This window comes from Hemicordylus capensis, chromosome 2 (assembly GCF_027244095.1).
Source record: "Hemicordylus capensis ecotype Gifberg chromosome 2, rHemCap1.1.pri, whole genome shotgun sequence".
Classification (NCBI taxonomy): domain Eukaryota; kingdom Metazoa; phylum Chordata; class Lepidosauria; order Squamata; family Cordylidae; genus Hemicordylus; species Hemicordylus capensis.
The window spans coordinates 29,078,768-29,100,411 of NC_069658.1; the positions used below are offsets into that span (position 1 = coordinate 29,078,768).

The window sequence follows — 21,644 nt, forward strand, 5'->3', positions numbered from 1 at the left end:
TTGCCCTAGGCGCTATTTTCCCTAGATACGCCTCTGCTTAGGACTGCCCTGCAAGTCTCATAAAACAGAGCCAGAAAAAAGAAAAGGGCCACACTTGATTAGAGAGGTCGCTATTTTTATCATACTACTAGTTCATAATATTTTCTTATCTATAATAACAAACAGTATTTTCTCTAAGATTTTCTCATTATAGCAACAAGCAGCAGTAAACATAGAGGGAAATAATAGCTAAAATTAGAACAAACACTTCTAGTTTTGAAAAAACAGATATATGGTCCCTTTGGGTACATCAAAATTAGCAGGAAGAAAAAATATTTCTAATAATTAAATGTTGTCTGTGTTATAGTCTTTTGTAACTGTGGGATTATTGGAAATCCAGCCTCCAGTTTTCATTCAAATGAGTTGGAAAATGACTAACAAAACAGAAGGACACACAAAGGAAACAAGAGGTGGGAAGGAGGCCTTGGGGGTTAAGTAAATTTGTGTCAATGAGACAAAAGCAGCACTATCTGGGCTTGTGCAGCCCTGCTACTCATGTGAAGGCACCAGGATCCCGGTGCTGCCCCACCAGGAAGCCTAGGATTACCCCTGGGACATTTATTTATTTATTTTTGTATTTAAAATATTTCTATACTGCCCAAAACTCACGTCTCTGGGCAGTTTACAATAAAAATAATTTAAAACATCAGATCAATTAATTAAAATCATTTAAAACATTTAAAACCTAGTATTAAAATTTTTAAAAACTATTAAATCAAAATAAATAAATAAATAAATAAATAAGATAGATAGATAGATAGATAGATAGATAGATAGATAGATAGATAGATAGATAGAATAAAATAAATCTAATTCAATAAATCTAATTAAAAGCCTGGGTGAATAATGTGTCTTCAGTGCCTTTTAAAAAAGTTGCCAGAGATGAAGAGGCTCTTATTTCAACAGGGAGTGCATTCCAAAGTCCAGGGGCAGCAATGGAGAAGGTCCGTTCCCAAGTAGCCGCCAAACGGGTTGGCAGCAACCACAGACTAACTTCTCCAGATGATCTTAACAGGCGTTGGGGCTCATAGCGAAGAAGACATTGCACCTTTACACAGGTGGAAGGTCGTGAGTGCGCCCTTCTCCCTTGGTCCCTGGTCCCCTGCGGGCAGCCCAAGCACACAGAGAGCCAGGCGGTAAGTGTGCCCGGCTGAGGAGGAATCCCTCAATGCACCACTCTCCTGGCATGGTACATTGAGGGATGCCAGAAGACTTCCTCCTATGGATTCCGGGTCTGCTGCTCAGCGCAGCGCAGCTCATGGGAGAAGTTTGATTGTGTGTGGGGAGGCAGGTAGGAGCCTGCCTCCCTGCCAGCCCTCCCCACCCCTCAACATTTATGGTTGTGAGAATGATCTTGAAGAGTTGCTGTTTGGGGGCAATATTGTTGCAATCAATGCACTCCAGAAAGGCATCCCATAAGCCATTTACTTAGCACTGGGCGACACAACTTCCAGCTGTTGTCTGACTGCAACCCCCATCATCCCCATCCACAGTGGCAACAGGGATAATGAGAGTTGTAGTCCAACAACAGCCGGAGGACTGAAGTTGTGCTTAGTACTCCCTGATAAATATTACTTGCTTTTGAGAGGTCTGTCAAGGAGAGGTTGGCGAAGCCCAGCCCTTTTTACCTTTCTCACAGGTAATTGTTCTCAAAACAGGAGGCGTCCAGGATGGGCCTTCCTTACAAGTGTATTGTGTGCGGCCATTTAGGATGAAGGTAGCAGGACAACTTAGCCGGATGGTTTCCCCAGTCCTGTATTCACTTTTAAATGGGGAAATTGAGACATCGGGTGATACAGGCGGCCTTGGACATGCTGACACTGGAGTAAAAAGAACTCAGATTAACATGTTATGGTAAAAAACCTGCAAGCTTAACACAGGATGAAGCAGTGGTATCTGGTAGGGGTGGAGTGGGGGGGTGGAAAACGAGCCACAGGTGTAGCTCATTGGCCATCTTTTCACCCCACTGGCCACTCGTCTCCCTCTCACCTTGCCCCACTGTGGCATTAATTGCAGGCACGTAGGCCGCTGATTTGCCAGGCTCCCCAACGTGGAGAATGAACAGCCCACATGCCTGGGGTTAACACCGCATCAGGGCAAGGCAAGCAAAAGGGAGTCAGACAGCCGGGCAGGGCAAGACGGCAGCAAATGAGCTTCACCTGAGACTCTCTCCCCACCACTCAACCCCTACCAGTCATCGTTGGGATGAAGGATCCCCATTCATTTGATGATTCATTTGCATTTGAAACTTCAATAATTACATTTTAAAAAAGTCATTTTTAAATATTGACAGCCTGATCCATTCACTGTGAACAAGCTGCCTAAAGAGAATGTTGCATTTCCATCCCGGGATGTTTGCATTTCAGGAATAAGTATTCCACTCATGTCATTTATTTATTTATTTATTTATTCATTCATTCATTCATTCACTCACTCACTTGATTTTTATACCGCCCTTTCAAGCTGGCTCAGGGAGGTTTACAATTAGAAAAAGAAATCATTAAAAACAATTAAAACAGAAATACAAATATAAACACCAATTTAAAAACCTCTTAAAAAACAAACTATCAAAACAATTAAAAACCTGAAAACCAGGTTAACATTAAAACAATTAAAACTAATTAAAAACCCTGAAAGGCCAGGCCAAGCAGATGGATTTTAAGGGCTCTCTTGAAGGTCAGTAAAGAATTAAGATTACAAATTTCTGCTGGGAGTGCATTCCACAGCCCAGGAGCAGCTACAGAGAAGGCCCGCCTATGAGTCGCCACCAAATGAACTGGTGGTAACTGGAGACGGACCTCCTCAGATGACCTTAACGTGCAGTGGGGATCATGTAAAAGAAGGCGCTATCTAAGATATCTCGGATCCAAGCCATTCAGGGCTTTAAAGGTAATAGCCAGCAATTTGTATTTTGCCCGGAAACATATCAGCAGCCAGTGTAACTGTTTCAAAATAGGCATCATATGGTCTCTCCGGGTTGCCCCAGAGACCAATCTGGCTGCCGCATACTGAACTAACTGAAGTTTCCGGACTACGTACAAAAGCAGCCCCACGTAGAGCGCATTGCAATAGTCAAGCTGGGAGGTTACCAGCTGATGCACCACTGTTTTGAGGTCATCCTCTTCGAAGAATGGGCGCAGCTGTCGAATCAGCCTAAGCTGATAGAAAGCACTCCTGGCCATGGCCTCCACCTGAGATACCAGGGTGAGGCCTGGGTCCAGGAGTACTCCCAAGCTGTGCAGCTGCTCCTTCTGGGGGAGTGCAACCCCATCCAGCACAGGAAGATCTAACTCACCCCTCAAATTCGGAGCCCCTACAATGAGCACCCCCATCTTGCTTGGATTCAGCTTCAATTTGTTATCCCTCATCCAGCCCATTACTGCCTGTAGGCAGGCATTTAGAGAATGAGTGCCATTTCCTGAAGATGAAAAGGAGAAGTAGATTTGGGTGTCATCAGAATACTGAAAACACCCAGCACCAAACCTCCTGATGACCTCACCCAGCGGTTTCATGTAGATGTTAAAAAGCATTGGTGACAGAATGGAGCCCTGAGGGACTCCATATAGCAGCTCCTATTTTGAGGAGCAACTGTCACCAAGCTCCACCATCTGGAATCTACCTGAGAGATAGGAACGGAACCACTGCAAAGCAGTGCTCCCTATCCCCAACTCCCCCAGGCGATCCAGAAGGATACCATGGTCGATGGTATCGAACACCGCCGAGAGATCCAGAAAAACCAGCAGAGTCACACTCCCTCTGTCGATTCCCCGGTAAAGGTCATCTGTCAGGCTGACCAAGGCTGTCTCAACCCCAAAGCCAGCTCTAAAGCCAGTCTGAAATGGGTCTAGATAATCAGTTTCCTCCACGACTGCCTGGAGCTGGTCAGCCACCACCCTCTCAATCACCTTGCCCAACCAAGGGAGATTGGAGATTGGCCTGTAGCTGTCCACCGCTAAGGGGTCCAGGGAAGGCTTCTTTAAGAGTGGTCTAACCATTGCCTCCTTCAGGCAGGGGGGCACCCTACCCTCCCTCAGCGATGCATTTATGATATTAACTAGGCCACCTCCAACAATCTCCCTGCTAGATAGAAGCAGCCAAGTCGGGCAAGGATCCAGAGAACAGGTGGTAGGCTGCACTGCCCCAAGCAGCTTGTCCACATCCTCAGGAGTCACAGATTGAAACTGATCCAATCTAATACTGCAAGAGGGATTGCTAGACACCTCCTCCATAGACCTTGCAGAAATAGTGGAGTCCAAGTCAGCCCGAATACAGGAGATCTTATTCGCAAAGAACCCATGAAAGGCATCACAGCAGAGCAACACTGGGGACTGATTGGAAGTAGAAGGAGCAGAAACCAAACTCCTCACAATCTGGGATAACTCCACCGAGCGTGAACCTGCAGCCGCACTGCGCGCAGACCAGAATCTCTTTTTCGCTGCGCGCACTGCTACCACATAAGCCTTCAAATGGGTCACATGCTGAATCCTGTCAGATTCGAACCGAGTTCTCCTCCACTTGCACTCTAGTCGCCTACCCAACTGCTTCAGCCCCCGCAGATCCTCAGTATACCAAGGGGCCATTTTTGAGGCAGGTCGGAAGGAGCAATCGTGTCTACTGCCCTGTTGAGTTCCCTGTTCCAGGTTCCTACCAGGGCATCGACAGAATCACTGGCTGCACCAACGTCAAAATCCTCCAAGGCCTTTTGAAATCCAACTGGGTCCAACAGCCTTTTGGGACAGACCATCCCAATAGGTCCACCACCCCTGCAGGGGTGGATTGCGGCTGTGAGACCAACCTTAACCAGGTAGTGGTCCGTCCATGACAATGGGGAAACCACTGGATCCCCCACCCACGGAACACCCCCCTGATCTGAACAAAAGACCAAATCGAGTGCATGGCCGGCAACATGAGTTGGTTCAGAAACTAATTGGGATAGGCCCATAGTTGTCATAGCCGCTATGAACTCCTGAGCTGCACCAGACAAGCCAGCCCCAAAGTGGATATTGAAGTCCCCCAGCACCAAAAGTCTAGGAGACTCCAACACCAACCCCGCGACCAGCTCCGTCAGCTCGGTTAGGGAGTCAGTTGGGCAGTATATATTTAAAACTTATATGCAGAGAGCAGTTTTAATTGCAAGTCTGTTGCTGGTTCTTACACTGGCATTCAACAGGTTGTTGTGCCCATGTTTGATCTGGGAGACAGCGAAAGTATGGATACCCCACGAGATTATATCCACCAAAGCAAACAACTTCAGCATCTTCACCAACGGTATAATGGTTCTTTTCATTCTAGAAGTTAAACATCAGGAATCATAATTGCCGAAGGAAAGCATGAATGAATGATTAGAATTGTGTTAAGAGAGTTTTAGGCCATCATCTTAAAAACAGCCATCATTCAGGTATGAATGTGCAGGATTTAGAGTTTAACAGAACTTTGCATCCTACTACTGCTGGTTCATTGTACTTCATCCTAGAAGCAACAAGATTGGTTCTGCTGGGATCAGGCCTGATCCTGGTGGTACACACGTACAGGCAAAAATGGGCTGGGCTTCCTTAGCCTGGTTTTGCCTGTATGTGTGAATAGCTTCACTGAGTGATTCTGAGTTAGTCACTTCTCTCTCAGCCCAAGCTACCTCACAGAATGGTTGTGGGAATCAGCAACCATATATGCTGCTCTGAACTCTTCAGAGGAAGAATGGGATATAAATGAAAAGGAAGGGAGGGAGGGGCAAAGGCACGCAACATATGTATGAATCCAAGTTATATAAATCTGCATATGTGTCAAGTGAATAGCTGGTTCAATAGCTGCATGTGTGTCAAGTGAATAGCTTGACACACAGGCTATCCTAAAATTACTGAATACTTTCCCTTTTGCATAGCCAACTTTTTGTTGGAAATTATCTCTGGTAAGAGATACCCTTCTAATATAGCAGAGTGCACAGAGGCACAACACAGCGGAGTCTGCCCAGGCATGCCTGCATGCTGAGAGCAAAATAACTTGGAGCCAATTCATAGTTTCAAATCAATATATAAGGAGTATTTATTAGTGAACTCCATTCTAGATAGTAAACGGGAGAGATAGGATCTCTAATCTATCTATCTAGCTGGATGCACATGGATGCATCTCTGCACACATGCTGCAGGGAGAGAGGAGCTTGCATGTTGTAAGGGAGAAGGAAGGGAAGGGAAAGAGAGAAGAAGGAAGTGGCAGGCAGGCAGGCAGGCAGTGTCCCTGAGAGTAGCAATCTATGTATCAAAGGGATAGTGTCAGAGCAGTAGAGAAGGGATGACCAATGTCTTGACCTCTCTAGCCCTCTGACTCACTAGTCTGTCCCCCTCTGTCCCTGAGGCATGAGTCAGCGCAGAGTCCTTCACTTCCAACACTTTTGACCAGCATCCTAGCTGAGGATTGATGGGTACGTTTCCCCCACATGTTGATGAGCTCCAGTATTTGTCAAAGCATCAGTACTCACCCGAATGAATCCATGTTCTGGAGGTTCTGGTGTAATGCATCCAGATTCCGGCTGGCCATTAGGAATGTCTATCTCTCTTTTCCCTTCATTGTCATTGATACAGGGGGCCCCTCTAAAAGAACAGAACCATAGGATTGGAAGGGATAGACTGCCATCTCGATCTGCTGCAAGGCAAGACTATCCATGCCCTACAGATCTACCTCCACAAATCATTCAAGGTCACAGAGCATCACAGAGCAGGAAGTAGGTCCCTTCTAGAAAGCTGCTTCCAGAAGCAAACAGCTCCAAATGGCTGAAACAATAATAGAAGCCCTGGCCAGTTATTATTGTACCTGAGCACAAGGGGGAACAGGAGAGCATTTGTTAGCTCCCTCTCTGTGCTCTGTAGCCATGCCCCATCAAGCATCTTCTGGAGAGGTCCACCTGCAGTTGCCGCCAGTGGCTAGCTTGACTTGCAGTGACTTGAAGTGGAGCTGTCTCTGCAGTGCCCCCGGCTGACCCCAGGCTCTGGAACCTGCTCCCAGCCAATATATGAAGTTTGCCCTCTCTGCAGGCCTTTAGGAGAGCTCCAAAGAAAAGATGCATCTCTTTAGCCACGTATTTTGATTTTGAGGGCTGTTTTAATGGTTTTTTAAAGTTGTTTTTAACTGTCTTAATTGGCTGTTTTGACTGAATGTTTAATGGATTTTATTCAATTTTGTAAATTGCCTAGGGGGGGGAAATTAGGTGGTATAAACATGCAATGAATAAATAAAGATAAATAGAAGTACGGAGTTTGCAAAGGGGAAAAAACCCACTCTAAGGCTGTTCTCATGCGCAGCCTAACCCAGGCTAGCCTGAAGTGCCATGTGAAGTGTCAGGAGCTGAGCAGATCCTGCTACTCCTGCCCAGCCTAACCTTACATTCAAGCCCCGTTTTTAGCCCGGGTTAAGGGCTCAAGCTTGCCCTTAACCCGGCTGCCGGGGTCGTTTGTGTGCTTGGGCTGCTTACAGCCTGAGTGCACACAGAGATGAGCGCCTAGTCTCATGGGGGTACCCCCCCAATGCAATGCACTCATAGCATAGGGCATTGTGGGATGTGTGGAGGCAGGGACGATGAGTCCTGGCCTCTGGAGATCTGCTCTGCTCCATGCAGTGTGGATCATGTGGGAGCATGGTCATCTGGGAGCACAGTCCAATGTGGGATGCTCGTCTGGGCAGGGAGGTAAGTTTTGCACAGCCTTCCACCCACCCGTCCACCACACTGGTCATGTGATTACCCTTGTTATCTAGGGAGAATTTCTCAGCATTCCAGAACATGAGACAGTGGCGGCTGGTCGTGCCAGAGTAAGTGGGGAATTAAACAAGCCACAGGTGCAATTAGTCCAGACACACCTCACCCACTTCTTGCTCCATCCAGCTTTCTCCTTCCCTCTCACCTCGCCCCACCACAGCCTTAACTGCAGATGAGTGGGCTGCACATTTGCCTGGTTCCTGAGCCTGGCAAATGTGCAGCCCATGCGCCTGGGGTTAAAACTGTGGGCAGGATGAGACAAGAGGGAAGGAGGTAGCCAGGTGAGGGAAAAAGTGGGTGCAGTGAGTCTGAATAAGCTGCATCTGTGGCTTGCTTTCCATCACCTGCGCCCTCCTGCTCTGCCTGGACTAGCCATGACTGTCATGGGAAGAAATTCCTCAGGGTTATTTGAAATAAATTTGCATTTGCCTCTGCAGAGAAAATGCTGTACTCAGGAAATGTTGGGACATGGCTATGAAGTGTGCCAGTGCTGTGTGTGCATGTGCGCTAGCCTGTTCCCTCTGTACCCAGGTACAATAATGACTTACAATCAGAGAGCAACACAACACACTGGTTGTAAGAAACTGAAAGAGGAAATCTCACCACATTAGCAAAAAAGAGACTGGATCTCTCTCTCTCTCTCACACACACACACACACATATTTCTAAACTATTCTGGTTTTGCATTGTTTCAGAACAAAAACTAAGGCTGGAGACAGGCAATAGTTTTGTTTTGTTGTTCCCACAGAGAAGAAAAGACTGGCCTTGGTGTATATCTGTTCATCCCACTTTCCCCTCTGGCAAACAAACTCACGCATTCTTTCAAAACCTTAATGGGCCAAAGGGGAGAGTGGAGCAAAATAAATGTGTTTATATCATGGGAAATGAATGCTGCCTACTTCCAACACACAAGCTGCTTCCAACTCTCTCAGAGAACATTGCCCACCTTCAGCCTTGGGCTAGGGACAAGCGATAGTTTCAGAGAGTTGATGCAAGAGAGGCATCACTGCCTCTCATCCTTCAACCCACTACCATCTTGGAGTTTGCAGGTTTTAGTAGTGCTTTGAAAAGGTGCTTGATCAGAGGCAATAGAGGAACAAACAAAAGGAGTGTTGTTCACCCCACCACAAGAAACAATGCTGCTCATACCATCTTCAACGTTCTTGAATTGTCTCTAGCCACAAAAACAAACTCAATATTAGGAGACTGAAGGGCAATTCTGCATGGATGAAAATTCTTTTCCGTGTACTAAGTATTTGTCTTACAGTAAAATATCTGTGGAGCTAGGAAGAGGATAATGGACTGCTACTCCTTAGATCTAGTGATGCCAAATGATATGTTGCCAGTTAGCTTTCAATTCTATAAGCAGCAGACCAGAGGCGTAGCTAGGGGAGAGGGGGCCCGTGTTCATCCCTCTCTCTGGCGGCCCCCCAGAGTGAGGGAGAAAATGAAGAAAATAGGGAGGGATGGAACTGGAAGGCCCTCAGGAGCTGGGGGCCCGTGTTCTTTGAACCCTTTCGCTCAATTATAGCTACGCCCCTGCAACAGACCCTTGAAAAGTTCTCCAGCTAATAGCAGTTTTCAAGGACAGTGGTTCCTAACCATTTTTAACAAGTGTATCCCTTCTGTCACAAACCTTCACCTCAGGTTGCCCATAGAGATTTTGAGCATGTGGGTGTGAGAGAGTCTATACAGCACTTCACAATCCTAGAATTTTCCCCATAAAGCCCTTGAGAGAAGGCTCCAACTCTCTTAAAGGGCCATCACAAAACCGAGAAAAGCGCAATGCTTGTGTGGAGGCTCCTTCTTGAAAAATAGGCTTGAGCCCAAAATGGCTCAGCCATGTTTTGGCGGCGGCGGGGGTGGCTCCTTAAGGGAGGGGGGGTGCACTTACCCCTCCCATCTCTTTCCCCCCCGCTGGTACTCCATTTTTACCAAAACCCATGGGGTGGCAGCGTACCTCCCTGTCGCCCCTTTCCCATTTCATCGCCATAATTTGCCAGAAGTAGTGGCTGTGCGTGCGCCCATTGAGTGCACAGCAGATGGACACGTGCACGCACAGCAACTACTTCCAGCAACTTATGGCGACGAAAGGGGGAAGGGGCGGCAGGAAGGTACGCTGCTGCCCCATGGGTTTCAGTAAAAATGGAGCACTGGCAGGGGAAAGGTGGCGGGAGGGGTAAGTGCACCCTTATTAGCCCTTAAAGCCCCCCCCCCTGCCAAAAGCTGAAAGCAGAAAGCCAAAAGGTTCTCGGCTTCTGAAACATTGTGGAGGCCTCTATAATGGCCTCCAAAACATTTCGGACTCAAGCCTATTGAAAAAATAGAGAAGATCACTGAATGATGCTGATGACTTCTTCATACACACAGGATTAGGGGTTTGCACCAACTCAAAATCACGGTTTGGTTCAAATTCGAATCAAATTCTATTTGCATCTGTGGAGGCCGGAACTGTGCCACTGCCATGCGGGCATGATAGAAGGGGCATTGTGGAACATGCTTGGGCTATGGACTATGACTGGGGCAGGGAGCAGTGGCTCCGGGAGTCATGCTGGCTAGCTGAGACCCTTTAAATACCTCTCTGGCCACCCCCACCCCCCGTTTGACGCTGAACTGGTCAGCCCGAACCGGGCTTGGTTTGGTTCAATCGTGGTCCGAACCACCCCCGCCACCTGGTACTAATAATGAAACTATATGTTTGAAAGCTATCCTAGCTACATAAAATATAGTTAATCAAAGTCAATAAAATATATCAATATATCACAACAAGGTTCATGAAAAAATGAACCTCATAATAGTGATTACTATATGTCAGCAAGCCATACCATCTGCCCCGTGTGGACAAAGAATCATAGGTTCAACATGCCCTATAAGCCTGGCAGCTTGTCTCGTGATGCACTCATGGCTTGCGAATCCTCCCCAACTAGAGAAGCCCTAATATTGCACTCTTACTTGTCAGCAAATATTGAGAAGTAGCACTCTTCCTCTTGCTCCTGTTGACCTTCACATGGCTTCCCACCATTTAATGGCAAGGGATTGTTACACACGCGGCTCCTACGTCTCTTATGGGAGCCATCGCAGGAGCTCCATGAAGACCAGCAGCTCCAGTAGCCATCCACAGCAACTACCACAGATGAAAACAAACCCCAAGCAGGTACGGATTAACCATGATGCCAATCACAATGCACCGGCAGACACTAAGGGCATAGCTAAGGGGAGGAGAGAGACACAGGCCGGGGAGCTGACACCATCCAGCTCCTTTGCTCCAGCTGAAGTGGCCCCTCCCTCCTCCCCCATCTGCCACCACAGAGAGACCAGGGGCAATTCTGCTTGGAGGGGAGAAGAAAGAAGCGCGACTCAGGCCCATGTAAAGAGGCAAACGTGTGGCTTGATATATTGTTATTCTGTTTAAGTTTTTTGTAAACCACTTTGGGAGGTTCGCCTGACAAGCGGCATATACATGCTAAATAAAATAAAATAAAATAAAATAAATCTATCTGTGCCAACAGCTGGTTTAATAGTCATTCCTTCCCCACAGAGCAGAGTTATAAATGACACATCTGCACTTGCATAATACTGTATATGCCCCCTGGCCCTTTCCTGGTCTCACTGCCCAGCCTCAAAGGGCACAATCTTGATCTCGTAACCACCAGCAGTTGCTCATAGTCTTACCTAATTGAAGTGTGCTTCCCTCATCACTCTTCCCTTTCTTCGGGCAGGATGGCATCTCATACTCACCACTCCGGGTTTATCTCACTCTCAGCACGGCTGTGCCTTTCATAGGAATATAGGAAGCTGCCATATACAGAGTCAGACCATTGGGCCCTCTCGCTCAGTATTGTCTACACAGACTGGCAGCGGTTTCTCCAAGGTTGCCAGCAGGAATCTCTCTCAGCCCTATCTTGGAGAAGCCAGGGAGGGAACTTGGAACCTTCTGCATGCAAGCATGCAAGTGCTCTGCCCAGAGTAGCCCCATCCCCTGAGGGGAATATCTTATGGTGCTCACAAATGTAGTCTCCCATTCATATGCAAGCAGGGTGGACCCTGCTTAGCAAAGGGGGGAAATCATGCTTGCTACCACAAGGAGAAGTGAATGCAGAAGGAAAGCAAGTGTTCCCAGAACCCTGATTGTTTCTTATAAACAATCTTATGAACATGTTTATTTTTGTAAACCGCCTAGAGCCTTTGGAGTCAGGAGATATATTGATTGATTGATTGATTGATTGATTGATTAAAATTGCTGAACCCTTAGCAGTGATGGTGCTGTAACCATTGTCTGAAGCTCCAATTACCCCAGAGCCTGGTGCTTCCCTCCTATTGTTCTTGCCCAGGTTGATGCTCTAGCTAAGGGTGCAGCTAAACTTCTAATGGAAATTAATTTTAAACTGTTTAATGTGTTTTTATCTTTTGAGATTGCTTTTGTTTTGTGTAATTTTTACTGATTTTACTCTGTTTTATATTTGTTGTGTTTTAAATTCTATCTATCTATCTAGCATATTTTTTACTGCCCAATATGTGCATTTCTAGGCGGATGGATGGATGGATGGATGGAATATCAAGCCATGAACATCTATGCTGGCCTTGGGCCGAAATAAACAAATAAACAGCCATGAACATCTCCCAGATCACAATCACTGGGAGATCCGTGCCAATCTCAGTAGATTCCAGGTTAACCTGGGATGTTGGTAACCAGTGTTTCCTCTAATTTTTTTCATCTGTGCACAAAATGAGTTTTGTTCTGGTTGGCAGTATCAAGGCAGTGGGTGTGCATGTTCATTCAGAATGGGGCCTTCCTGATTCAACCTGAGCGGGATCTAAAATCAAATGAGCAGACATGAAAAAACGTGTGTGCTGACACATGCACACACCTTAGAAGGAACACTGTTGGCAACCCTACTGTTCTCACTGTTCTGTTTTTTACCCACAGCAGCATCCCTGTCCCTTCCAGCCAGACTGGTCAGGATGGGGAGGTATTGCACAGGCCTTACAACTAGGGCACACACAGTCAGCATGATGCCCAAAAAACAGGCTGACCTCCAGATTAATGCTTAATGTTGTGCTAGCACAAGGATGTTGTGATAACTAGCTTCACTACTTTCAGAACTTGCATTCCACATTAATGCTTCATTAGTGCAAACAGCCGCTGTATTTTGTATTGTGACAGCCTACGTTGAAAAGCTTGATATCAGCGCTGGACAAATGCACATACCAGATTTGTAATCAGGAGCTCGGATCTCACAGTTCTCCCCATAGGTTCCAGCCTGGCACACACAGAGACATTCAGTGCCAGATAGTGTCGGCTGGCCGTTGTTCGGACATGGAGCACATCGGCATGGGTCAAACTTTTCCATGTATTCAGTAAGAGCTCTCTTAAGGTTACGGCGCTTAGTCACTGCGCATGGAAAGCCCTTCACCAAATCCAAAATGGTTGCCAGCTAGGAGGCAAGCACAGTACAGCAAGGAGCTATAACAAGGATTGTGTGGGTTCCATATTTATGTATTTAACATATTTGTATACTGCCCAAAATGCAAGTCTATGACATCCGGTATCTGGAGTATGATTTGGGGTTCTATAAATCTGCTGTAATGTGGTTTTGAAAATGTATTTAGTATTTATGTGAGCTTTTGGTGGGCGCTGGGCTCTGGATCCCCAACCGTAGCCATACAAGACTATGAGCAGCTTCAGACAGTGAGGCTATTCACACATGTATGCAAAACTGGGCTAAGGGAGCCCAGCCTGGTTTTGCATGTGTGTGTGAACAGCCAGGATAGAAGAGCAAAATGGTCTCCTAACCCTGTTTTGCTGCTTGTGTGCCAGCTGCAGCTGTTTGCAGACTTGGGAAGAGGAGGGGGAATCCCCATAATGCACTGTGTGGTGCATTATTGGAGCTCTGGTGGAGTGGGGTGTCCCAGCACCCTGACCCTCAGAGCTATGGGCAGCAGCCGGTGCTCGTCTGGGTGGGCAATCCCCCTGCCCAGGGGAAGTAAACGGATTATCTGCAGCGAGGTAAGCTCTTCAAGGCTTCATCCCCGCAAACCCTATTGCTTTTTCTCACTGCTCATGACATATGGCTCATTGTGTGGAACCTCAATTGTAGCTGAGTTCCACATGGCCTCCCTCCGCCTTGAGAACACACACCTCCCCTCCCCTCCCTGTGTGACCGTCTACTTTCTTTCTAGGTTAGGATATGCCAGAACAGGTTGCAACATCTGAACCCACCAATCTTGGCTTATCCTAACCTATCCTAACCTAATAAGCCAAGATGCTAGGTTCAGACGTTGTGAGCAATCTCAACATATCCTGATCTAGAAAGGAAGTAGGCATTCACAGGGGGATGGGAGAATGGAGCATGAGTTCCCAGGGCTAAGAGAGTCCGCATAGCTTCAACCGAGGTACCACCCAATGCCTGAACCCACTCTACTTCTTGCTCATGACCTCAACATTTAATTACCAAATTGAACCTTGGAGTTTAGGCTGTTCTATGCCCTGTACTAGGGGTGTGCACAGAACGGGTTTCGCATTCTATTCCGAGCTTGAAATAGAACACAAAATGGCTCGAACATTCCAACCGGAACAACGGGATGATTTGTTCTGTGGTATTTCCACGGAACAAATCTGTTCATAACATTCTGAGTGTTCTGGCATCTTTTTCTTAAAATAAGATAGTGAGAGAGTGGAGCTGGGGGGGCAGAGAGAGAGGTACCTTTAACATTAAATTAATTGACGCTCTTTTGCCTTTAACATTAAATGCATTAGGCTCTTTTGCCTTTAACCTTTAACATTAAAGTCATCAAAGCTCTTCTTAGTTTCTAATGGCAACACACCAGGTCACCACTGCAAGCCGCTGCCACAGGGCTCCGGCTAGCATCCTACATGGCCATGGCAGTGCATCTCTGGAATTCACCTGGCCTCCACGCACACAGAACACAAAATAAGATCTTAATGTGTGAAATCAAGAAATTCTTTCATGCGCTCTCCTTTCTTACCTCAAAATCAACAACTATAGGATTGTCTTTGGTAGATTCCAACCAATTGGTATACGCCACATGTCCTGGAAAAGCTCCTGTTCTTTGCCAGGCAAGCGCTCCAGCATATTCAGCTCTCCCACCTTTTACTAATGAAATGGACTTTTCAGAGGACTGTAGAAAAGAACCTGAAACAGATTAGAAAACTGGAGGTTTTGCAAGAGCTTGACTACCAGAAGGCATGTCAGAAAGTGGTTCTCAGAGCATATTTAGAGAAGCCTGCATGAAATAAAGAAACACACCTTCTGCTGATTGCATTTGGTGGGTTAGACCATCACTGTGCCAGACAACCTGAGGCTTGCTTATACATCATTGCAATGTTTTGACCGACAACAAGACTGTCTTAGCAATACCATCTATTGTATTTTCCCAAATAGAAGATAACCCTGAATTTACAATGACCCTCTTAAAAAACTGGTATTCTAGCAAATAGAACACCAGGCTACCTCTTCAAATGGCCTCCCCGCATGTGTGTGGAGGCCATTTAAAGGGATAGCCCTGTGAGAGTCATGGGCCGCGTGGAGGGATGGCGGGTTGGGTCACTACTTCCCTCTGCTGCATGCTATAAAGTTACTGCTACCAGAAGTGGTTCAAAGGTGCCTCTGCACCTCTTGTTTTGAAAAACAGTGGCTGGCAGCCCTCAGGGGCATGGTGGGTTGGGTCATCGCCTCCCCACACCCACAGCAGGCTCTGCCCATCAAAGCTAATTTCCTGGTGCCTCTTTCTTTAAAAAAAAAACGATGCTGAAAGGAGGCTCTCCTCCCCCTCCCTCCCCCCATACTGGCCGAATCAATTTGGATTGATTCGACTTGAATTGGGCTGATTCGATTCGAATTTGAATCACTTGAATTAGCCAGATTCCTGTTCAATCTATTTGAATAGATTTGCATATCAATATCCAGTTGCAAAATGGTACTTTTCATTGCACAACATTAGTACTACTTTACTGAAGAATTTAATTCATTTCAGCACAAAGTGGAAATAGCTCTGAATATCACCATCACATCCTCTTCATGGGTATTTGTTGCGGATAAATTACTTATCCTCTATAAGTAACTGAACAGGAAGCCAACTTTAATTGAGAAACAAGATTTTGATATTTATTACTTACTGAAAATAGGCTGAGAACACAACAAACAGGCTAACTGTCTCATATGCAGGGAGAGGGAAAACCTCTCAGTTTAAATTTAAGTCAGGAAGTGAGGAGGAGACAAACAACCACAGTGACTGTACCAAGCCAGTACACAGACACATTCAAATATATACAAGCAAGTCTTAGATAAAGAACAGAGACCAGGGGCTTAGTCACCATGGAATGGGGGGTGGGTTCAATGAACCCGGGCTGCCACGTTCCAGGAGCTGCACCTGGCACCCTAGCCATGCTCCCTAGATCTGACATCAGGCGCAGGGAGTGCAGCCCCATTTGCCAAGTACATTTCAGCCAGCACCGCATTTTCAGTGTGGCCAGGATCACTTTTCCCTGCATGGCAAGGCAGAGAGATGCGTTCCTGGACAGGCTGTGAGCCCAGTACTGGCTGAAGCATCTGAAAATTGGAACCATGCAGCTCTGTTTTTGAGAAGCTTCAGTCAGTGCTCCCGGCCACGCTGCAAACGTGGTGCTGGATGAAGTTTATTTGACAATGGGGCGTGCGGCCCCATTTGCAAACGTGGCTGTGCCCCCTATGTCTGATGGCAGACACAGATGGCATGGCTAGGGGCCCACCGGTGGTGGGCTGAACCGGGGGTGGCGGCAGTTTTTTCTATGCCACTGACAGAGAAAATATCTATAGTAAATCCCACCAGTATTTGCCAACATTATCAAACTGCCTATGCGAAGAAGACAGGAGTAACCACTACGTTGAATTCAACATGGCAATCCGATCCTTCTTATTATTGCACGGATTACCATAGGGACCTGCTGAATGAGTCAGGCCATTGGTCATACTGACTAGCAGTTTATTTATTTTTATTTTATTTATTTATTCTTACATTTATAACCCACTCTTCCTCCAAGGAGCCCAGAGTGGTGTACTACATACTTGAGTTTCTCTTTCACAACAACCCTGTGAAGTAGGTTAGGCTGAGAGAGAAGTGACTGGCCCAGAGTCACCCAGCTAGTTTTATGGCTGAATGGGGATTGGAACTCGGGACTCCCCGGTCCTAGTCCAGTACTCTAACCATTACACCACACTGGCTCTCTCAGTTGTTCTTCAAGGTTTCAGACAGAAGTCTCAGTCTTACCTGGAGATGGCAGGGATCAAATGTGGGACCTTCTGCATGCAAAGCATGCATGCGCTCTACCACTGGGCTACAACTGTTTTGTGCTCACGTTCACTGTGACAAATTCCTGATTATTGAAAATGATAGTCTGAAACACATTTTCCTTGATAGTCACCTTCATGTTGCTCAGTCATTTTATTGGTGGTGCATTTTGTGTGCCCGCTCGTTCTCTTTATGAAGAAGAAGATCCGCCTTGTTGTTTCTGTCCTGGTACACTCTGTTGAGTCTTGCTCTGTCAAACCTATGAGGGGAAAATGTCATTTGTATGGTTTTAAAAACCACTGATTTACAATTCTTCATATGTCTCTGTAAAACAATTCTATAAACTAAGTTATGCACATTTTGCAGATAAGTAAACAGAGGCTGGGGAAGAGCATCTTGCCCAGACATGCCCAATGAGTTTATGAATAGACAGAGAAAAGATCAGAGCTCCCAGGTTTATGCTAGATGGTTTGATGTGGCTTTGTTGTGTATTGTCCAACCACCTCAGGCATGGCAGCTACTGTTCACCCTTACTTGTAGCCACCTAAAAATTCTAGAAAGTTGTTACTAACTCCACATGTACTGCAAAGTCCACAAGACATCCACATATATTGAAAAGTTCACTATGGTGACACCGTGACCTCCATTTCGAATTATGGTCTTTTTCAAATGGAACAATGTACAGGGGTGGAACCACCATTGGGCAAACGGGTTCAACGAACCCAGGCTGCCACCAATTAGGGACCACGAGCACGGCCCCAGACATGCCCCCGTGTCTGATGTCAGATGTGAGGGTGTTATTTCGGTCCCAAACAGGGCCGCGTGGCCCCATTTGGAAGCCGAAATCGGCCCACGCTGCATTGGCAGTGAGGCTGGAGTGACTCTCCCTGCCTTAAAGACAGAGAGAGCAGCTCCTGGTCTCGCTGCCAACACAGCGGGGCAGATCCTCCTACCTCTCAAATGGGGCCGCGCAGCCCTGTTTAGGAGAGATCAGTCCGCACTGCATTGACAGCGTGGCCGGAACGGCTCTCCCTGGCAGGGAGAGCTGCTCCGGCCCACGCTGCCCAATGCAGTGCAGGCCAATCTCCCTTCCAAATGGGGCGGCACAGCCCCGTTTGGGAGGGAGACCATGCCCCTGCATCTGACATCAGATGCGGGGCCGTGGCTAGCTGGGCCCCTGTGTCTGATGTCAGATGTGGGTGGCAGGGCCAGGGGGTGAGGCCAGCCGCACATAGGCTGCCGCCAGCCTTGCTACGTTCCTGACAATGTAGAATGTTGTGGTTGAATAAATTGTTCTGAAGACCGAAACTTGTAGATCTAATCAGTAATCTCAAAACTTCCAAACAGAATTCTAAAAAACAATTGGTCCTATAAAATGCGTATAAAACAAAGTTTTCCACTGCTATACTTCTTTCATGTATAAGCATACATGAAAATACCAAACCTTCGTACAAAATGCATACAAAATGTGCAGTGCAGTGGACTTTTCAATAGTGGTATATTAAATGTGTTTTGAGCATAGTTGGAATCTGTGTATTATGGATTCACTTCATGTATAGATCTCATCTGATCCTGAGAATCATAGCATATTGATTGATAGATTGATTAAGTGCTGTCAAGTCGATGTCGACTCTTAGCAACCACATAGATAGATTCTCTCCAGGATTATCTTCTTCAACTTGGCCTTTAAGGTCTCTCAGTGGTGCATTCATTGTCATCGTAAATGAGTCTATCCACCTTGCTGCTGGTTGTCCTCTTCTCTTCCTTCAACTTTTCCCAGCATTACGGACTTCTCAAGGGAGCTGGGTTTTTGCATAATGTGTCCAAAGTATGATAGTTTGAGCCTGGTCACTTGTGCCTCTAGTGGAAATTCTGGATTGATTTGTTCTATGATCCATTAGTTTGTTTCCCTGGCTGTCCATGGTATCCTCAAAAGTCTTCTCCAGCACCAAAGTTCAAAAGCGTCAATACTTCTTAGGAACATAGGAACATAGGAAGCTGCCATATACTGAGTCAGACCATTGTCCATCTAGTTCAGTATTGTCTTCACAGACTGGCAGCGGCTTCTCCAAGGTTGTAGGCAGGAATCTCTCTCAGCACTATCTAGGAGAAGCCAGGGAGGGAACTTGGAACCTTCTGCTCTTCCCAGAGTGGCTCCATCCCCTGAGGGGAATACCTTACAGTGCCCACACTTCTAGTCTCCCATTCATGTGCAACCAAAGTGGACCCTGCTTAGCCAAGGGTTCAAGTCATGCTTGCTGCCACAAGACCGGCTCTCTTCTATCTTGCTTCTTCAGAATCCAGCTTTCGCATCCATAGAATGTCATGGGGAAAACCATTTTCCGAACAATTCTAATCTTTGTAGGTATAGACACGTCACAGCATCTAAATATCCTTTCCAAGGCCTTCATTGCAACCCTGCCAAGTGCTAGTCTGCGGAATATTTCTTGACTGCAGTGGATCCTTTACTGTTGATGGTCGATCCTAAAAGACAGAAGCTATCCACCACTTCAATGTCTTCACTGTCAATTCTGAGGCTGGTTGCTGTACCCGTTGTCATTAGTTTAGTCTTCTTGACATTTAGTCGTAGTCCCATTTTTTCACTGTGCTTCTTGACTTCCATTACTAGAGCTTGCAGATCATCCGCATTCTCAGCTATCAGAGTGGTGTCATCAGCATAGTGCACATTATTGATGTTTCTTCCTCCAACTTTAAAACCACACTCATCTTCTTCCAATCCAGCTTCTCTCAGTATGTGTTCAGCATATAAATTCAACAAAGAAGGAGAAAGTATCCAGCCTTGTCTTACTCCTTTGCCAATCTGGAACCAGTCTGCTTCGCCATGTTCTGTCTGGACTGTGGCTTCCTGTCATTTGAATAGGTTTCTCACGAGAACAATGAGATGTTCTGGGATGCCCATTTTCCTAAAGATATTCCACAACGACATGCTCGACACAATCGAAGGCTTTCTGTAGTCAATAAAGCACATCTTGTCTTCTTTTTGGTATTCTTTGGCTATCCCAATTATCCAGCGTGTATAAGCAATAATGTCTCTTGTTCCTCTGCCTTTTCTGAAACCAGCTTGAACATCCAGCATTTTCTTTTCCACGCAGGGCTCTAACCTGCATTGGATGATCCTGAGCATTATTTTGCTAGCATGTGAAATTCAGGATATTGTGCGATGGTTTGCACAATCAGTTAAGTCTCCTTTCTTTGGTAGGGGTATGTAGACTAACCTCTTCCAATCTGTTGGCCATTGTGTTATTCTCCAAATTTGCTGGCATTGTTTGGTTAGAGCCTTGACTGATTCTTCTTCTGTTGCTTGCCATATTTCTGTAGCTATTCCGGCAATTCCTGTAGTCTTCCAACTTGGTAATGACCAGAGTGCTGCTCTAACTTCATCTCCCCGTATTAGAGGTTCTTGCAAGTAGGGAATATCTTCTAGACTATCTTGGATGTTGACATCCCTGCTGTATAGATTTTCAATATACTCCTTCCATCTCTGTTTAATCTTCTCTGAATCAGTTACTATCTGTCCTTTGGCATCCCTTAACATATTGATTCAATGTTGAAACCTCCTGAGTTCAGAGATCTTTTGGACAACTTTCCTTGTTTTTCCATGTCTATTTCCATCCTCAAGGTCTTTACAGATGTCATTGTAGTACTGCTCCTTGTCTCTTCTAAGAGCTTTCTGAAATTCCTTTTTAAGTTCCTTTGTGAGGTCTTTATCTTTCTTGACTTTGGCTTTTCTCCTCTTCTTGGCAATTTCCACCATCTATTCTGACATCCATTTTGCTGTTCTGGCATCCATCTTAATATGCATCCATGGCATATTAGGCTCTTGATAACCCATCTTATATTGGGGTGAGTCAAGGCATCACAGTTACTAATAGAATACTGGGTGGGATGGATTAATAGCTTTCATATTTTGCAGAGTGGTGGCAGGGGGCAGTCAATCATACTTTGTACATGCTCAGATCCAAGGGATTACAAGGTCCAAGGGATTACAGGGAAAGAAATGTTCATCCTGGCACTAGTTTCCAAGCTGTGTTCCAGGTAATCCTCGGTTCCTTAGAAGCTCCTCAAGTGTTCCTCAGTGAGAACATCTGTAATGGTGTGTAAGGCTGCTGTGAAAGACATCAGACTGCCCCCTACAGTTCTTCCTATGAGATGTGCAACCACAGGAGAGTGTTGGGTATGTTCTAGAATCTAGATCCAGTATCTAGATCATATCATCAGTTTATATGCGTCAGTTTACATACAGAGTCTGGTCAGTGACTCTGGTACTGTGTACCTTAAAATATGCCTCAGAACCATCTGCAGTGTAGTAGATTGCTGTGACTGATGTTCTGGGCACTCCCAGCTGACAAATCACGAAGAAAAAGGTTCCTTGAAGGTAGAAAGTTCGAAACTTGCTGTTCTCCAGCTACTTGATGTGTAATCCTCTTTCTGCAGTACACCAGGTCCTTCAACAATCTCATCCCATCTGCTGTTCCTCTCTCCTACCCAAAACTACAGATTTTCATTAATTTTTTTTTACCAGTTTTAGCTGTCAAGGCTTTCCTCAAATAGC

The 21,644-nt window shown here is 46.1% G+C and overlaps 1 protein-coding gene across 4 annotated transcripts in view; it reads right to left on the reverse strand.

Moving 5' to 3' along the window:
• The window catches only part of C6 (complement C6), a 121,799-nt gene that overhangs the window by 12,767 nt on the left and 87,388 nt on the right, over window positions 1-21,644 (reverse strand). For all 4 annotated transcript variants that reach the window (XM_053289754.1, XM_053289756.1, XM_053289755.1 and 1 more), the window contains 7 exons: window positions 17,205-17,330; window positions 14,771-14,937; window positions 12,993-13,218; window positions 10,736-10,907; window positions 6,512-6,623; window positions 5,195-5,327; window positions 1,668-1,859 (listed from right to left, as the gene is read on the reverse strand). In XM_053289754.1, coding sequence (XP_053145729.1) covers window positions 1,668-1,859; window positions 5,195-5,327; window positions 6,512-6,623; window positions 10,736-10,907; window positions 12,993-13,218; window positions 14,771-14,937; window positions 17,205-17,330 — 1,128 coding nt within the window. The remainder of the gene's footprint in view (window positions 1-1,667; window positions 1,860-5,194; window positions 5,328-6,511; window positions 6,624-10,735; window positions 10,908-12,992; window positions 13,219-14,770; window positions 14,938-17,204; window positions 17,331-21,644) is intronic.